This window comes from Malaclemys terrapin, chromosome 3 (genome assembly GCF_027887155.1).
Source record: "Malaclemys terrapin pileata isolate rMalTer1 chromosome 3, rMalTer1.hap1, whole genome shotgun sequence".
Classification (NCBI taxonomy): Eukaryota; Metazoa; Chordata; order Testudines; family Emydidae; genus Malaclemys; species Malaclemys terrapin.
The window spans coordinates 36,707,119-36,711,359 of NC_071507.1; the positions used below are offsets into that span (position 1 = coordinate 36,707,119).

The following is a 4,241-nucleotide window of genomic DNA, read 5'->3' on the forward strand; positions in this document are numbered from 1 at the left end:
TGCCCTCCGCTGGACTCTTTCCAATTTTTTCACACCCTTCTTGTAGTGTGGGGCCCAAAACTGGACACAGTACTCCAGATGAGACCTCACCAATGTCGAACAGAGGGGAATGATCACTGCCCCTAGTTGTTTCCTCCAGCACTTGCACCAGGAAATTGTCCCCTACACTTTCCAAAAACTTCCAAAAACTGGGGGAAGATAGGTATTCCTCTGCCTAAGTCACGTGCAGAGTCTGAGCCAGTAAGTGTGCTCAGAGGCCACCTAATTCCGCACAAAAAGTCGGGGGGAGGGGGAAGGAGGAGGATATTCCTTTAGCCCACTCGTTAGGGTACTCACCTGGGATGTGGGAGACCCCAATTCAACTCCCCACCCCCGCATGCTGAGGAGAAAGGATTTGAACCCACCTTTCAGGTTAGTGCTCTAACCACTGGGTTATAGAGTGAGTCTCATTCTTTCTCTGGCCCAATATAATTATTTAAAGTGGAACAACGTCAACAGGAGAGATTGAGGAAGATACAAATCAGAATATCCTATAGTCCAGCACATGCCACCATCAGGAGAGGGGTTCCCAGTTGTGTGTTACTAGCAGAGATAAGTATCTATATCTACGAGAGGGATGGAGCCTAGGACACATGCCTCCCTTTGGTATCTTCCACTGGCTAGCTTAAATGGCTCCCCCACATAGTGTGCTGGCTTTTGTGCTTCCCATTCTGAGGCACCTCTCTCTCCCCATTCATTGTATGGGAGTATAGGCACATAATTTAGGCTTTGCAGTGTCACACTGTTGTTCCTATGATTTCCTAGGCTCCTAAAAATTAGGCACTGTGCAGGGCCAGCCAGAGGATTCAGGGGGCCTAGGGCAAAGCAATTTCGGGGGCCACTTCCATAAAAAAAAGTTGCAATACTATAGTAACATGTATTTGGAAATGTAAAAAATAACTAGTGAAATACATTAAAAAATTAATTTGTAATAATTTGAAAATACACTAAATACATTATTTAAAAACATTAAATGCTTTAATGGTATGTATACATTTGCAATTACATAATGGGCTGTTGCTGGGTGATGGTGATGGTTGGTGCCAATGGGCTGTCACTGCCTGGGGGTGGTGCTACTGTTGCCCAGGGCTGGGTGGGGAGCTGGGCTCTGGGTTGGGGGGTGCCCGGCTCACAGGGGCTGGACTCAGGGCTGTGGGGAGCTGGGGTCAGGGGGGTGTCTGGCTCAGAGGGGGTGGGCTTGGAGCTGGGGGTCAGGGCTGTGGGGAGATGGGGTCGGGGGGGTGCCTGGCTCAGAGGGGCTGGGCTCGGAGCTGGGGGTCAGGGCTGTGAGGGGGGATGGGGTCGGGGGGGGTGCCCGGCTCAGAGGGGCTGGGCTCAGAGCTGGGGTCAGGGCTGTGGGGAGGATGGGGTCGGGGGGTGTACGGCTCAGAGGGGCTGGGCTCAGAGCTGGGGGTTAGGGCTGTGGGGGATGGGGTTGGGGGGTGCCCAGTCCTGGTCCCTTACCATGCCGCTTACCCCCTCTCCCGGAGCCTCAGCGCGCTGCGTCCAGGAGCCGCTCGGCCGCAGCTCGCAGCCCCGCCCTCTTACCAGCTGAGACGCCGGGGGATGGGGGAAGACGGAGGCGGGGGGAGCCTCCGACATACTCATTGGGGCCCGTGCGGGGTCTGGGGCCTGGGGCCTGGGGCAAATTGCCCCACTTGGTGGCCCTGGCACTGTGACACTCACCTTTGCAATGCAACGTCATTTTGCGGATCTGGGCCTCTATGGGTATATCTATACTGCAATTAGATACCTGCGGCTGGCCCGTGCCAGCTGACTCGGGCTCACAGGGCTCAGGCTAAGGGGCTGTTTAGTTGAAGTGTAAACATTCAGGCTTGAGCTGCAGCCCAAGCTTTGGGACCCTCCCATTTTGTAAGGTCCTAGAGCCTGGACTCCAGTTGCCACCACAATTAAACAACCCCTTAGCCCAAGCCCCATGAGTCTGAGTCAACTGGCATGGGCCAGCCACAGGTTTTTAATTGCAGTGTAGACATATCCTTAGGCTAAGCTCAGACCTGCTGGGATAAACACAGGGAGACTGCAAGGCTACATCCCCAGTCTGGAGGAAGAGGGCTGCAGGTCCCCACCCATACAGAGGTGATGGTTGGAAGCCTGAAACCTAAATTGGCACTCTCAAGCAGACCACAGAGGGGACAGAGGTTCAGTTAACCCCAGAAATGTGACCGATCACAGTGCGGACCAGAAACTTCCCAGCACAGCTGTGAGAAATATCTGTAACAAACTCTGATTTTTTGTTTTTGTTTTTTTTTGCTTTTCCATATGGAAATAAGTGTATTTGAGAAAAGTGTCATGAATGGTTCTCTTGTCTCTCTGGCCGCAAAAGGTGCTGTGTCCTTCAGCTGAAGCTAAGGCCGTTACACCCGGTGACTAGCACCACGCCCCACTGCCACCCGCCCATTCAGCCATGGCCTCCAGCTCCGAGCTCGCCTGCATCTACACCACGCTCATCCTGCATGACGACGAAGTCACTGTCACGGAGGACAAAATTAATTCACTTATTAAAGCAGCTGGAGTAAATGTTGAACCTTTCTGGCCAGGCCTGTTCGCAAAGGCTCTAGCTAACATTGACATTGGAAGCCTGATCTGCAATGTAGGAGCTGGTGGTGCTCCAACTGCTGCTGCTCCTTCTGGGGGTGCTGCTCCCGCTGGTGGGGCTGCCTCTGCTGAGGAGAAGAAAGGAAGAAAAGAAAGAAGAATCTGTGGAATCTGATGATGACATGGGCTTTGGTCTCTTTGACTACACTGACTTTTTGTATCATGAATATACACAATATTTCTGAGTCAAAATGAGTCCAGTTTTCAAGCAAAAATGGCTTTTGTCTTGAAAACTTGTGAAAATTCAAATGTTTCACACATTTTCATTGCAAAGACAAGTAGTTTCATCAAAAATGCAAACAGAACAACACTTGGGTTGGAAAGGGAAATGTTTCAAAATAAAGTTAAAAATATTTTCATACAGAAATAAACAGAACAAAATTGTATATTTTGAAAGAGCCGTCCTTCAGTTTACATGGGTTCCTCCAGCAACATCCCCCCCCGATGCTGCCCTGTTGAAAATGAATGACGTTCTACCCATCCATACTAACAAGAGACTAACACATTTGACTTTCGTGTAGAATTTTCTTTTTCTTCCATTTCCAAATTTATCAGTCCATAGTTTAGCTATTTCATTCTGCTACAGTTTTCAATCTCTCCAGCAAAGCAAGTAGTAGAACTAGATCTTGCAAGAGCAGCAGGCTGTGTGTGTACATCAGCTCCCTAGGGGGGTCCTATTTACCCTCCCATTATAATTTATTTGTAGTTTGAAAATTCCACTTACATGAGCAGCTCTTAGCCTCTGTAGACTGATTTCACATGAGTTCAATTGCTAGTGTCTCAGAGTTCAATTGTGTGTCTGAGAGTTCACTTGTTAGTGGTTTAAAAACTGTCTGGGTCTCACTGACCTGCATCCCATAATCACTGCATGAATGCCAGTGGTCACGTGATTTATAATTTAGGTGCTACTAACACAGCACTATGTCTCAGCAGCAAGTTCTGTACTTATTTTAATTCCTCTAGGCACCAAAATCTGCATTATTACATGAATAAATCATTTGAATAAAAAATAATCAAGCACTAATTATATCGTAGCATAGATAGAAATATTTTGAAGTCGACGATTAATGCAGAAAAGTCATTTCAGGCTAGATTCACCCTTAGTTTATGCCTGGACTGTATTCCCCATTCTGCTATAGATTTCCCATGTGACACTGCAGAAGTCACTATTTCTTTCCATGCCTCAATTCACCAACTGCAATATGGCTATAATACGGTAATACTTACCAAATTCACAGAGATGTTTTATGACTTAATTAATATTTGTAACAAGCTCTGAGATCCTACTGTAGGATAGAAAACATGATACAAGTATTGCACTGAACTGGCTTGTGTGAACAGGTACTGCTGTTCTTCTCTGGACAGCATCAGAACAGCTCCGCTGTATGTTATAGGGCTTATATTGCTGCTAGAGATGATCTATTAGCCCAGATGGTAAGGTCCTATGCTTCGGAAGTAGGAGGATCATCTCCATTGTTACCATGATGTTCCAAGCAGCCAAGGTGTACATTGCTGTAACAGTGATAATGTTTCTACAGGTGACCTCAGATTTATTATTTTAACCAACTCTCCAAACTCTTTTTGTA

At 47.7% G+C, this 4,241-nt stretch overlaps 1 protein-coding gene across 1 annotated transcript; it reads left to right on the forward strand.

Annotated features, from left to right (window-relative positions):
* Positions 1 to 2,463: 2,463 nt before the first annotated feature.
* Positions 2,464 to 2,785, forward strand: LOC128834617 (60S acidic ribosomal protein P1-like). The gene has a single exon (XM_054023552.1). It carries the CDS (start codon positions 2,465 to 2,467, stop codon positions 2,768 to 2,770), a length of 306 nt encoding a protein of 101 aa, XP_053879527.1. The 5' UTR covers position 2,464; the 3' UTR covers positions 2,771 to 2,785.
* The last annotated feature ends 1,456 nt before the right edge of the window (positions 2,786 to 4,241 follow it).

Bases quoted from the DNA above. Each gene is read 5' to 3' on its own strand.
- LOC128834617 (XM_054023552.1), top strand. From the start codon at position 2,465: ATGGCCTCCAGCTCCGAGCTCGCCTGCATCTACACCACGCTCATCCTG.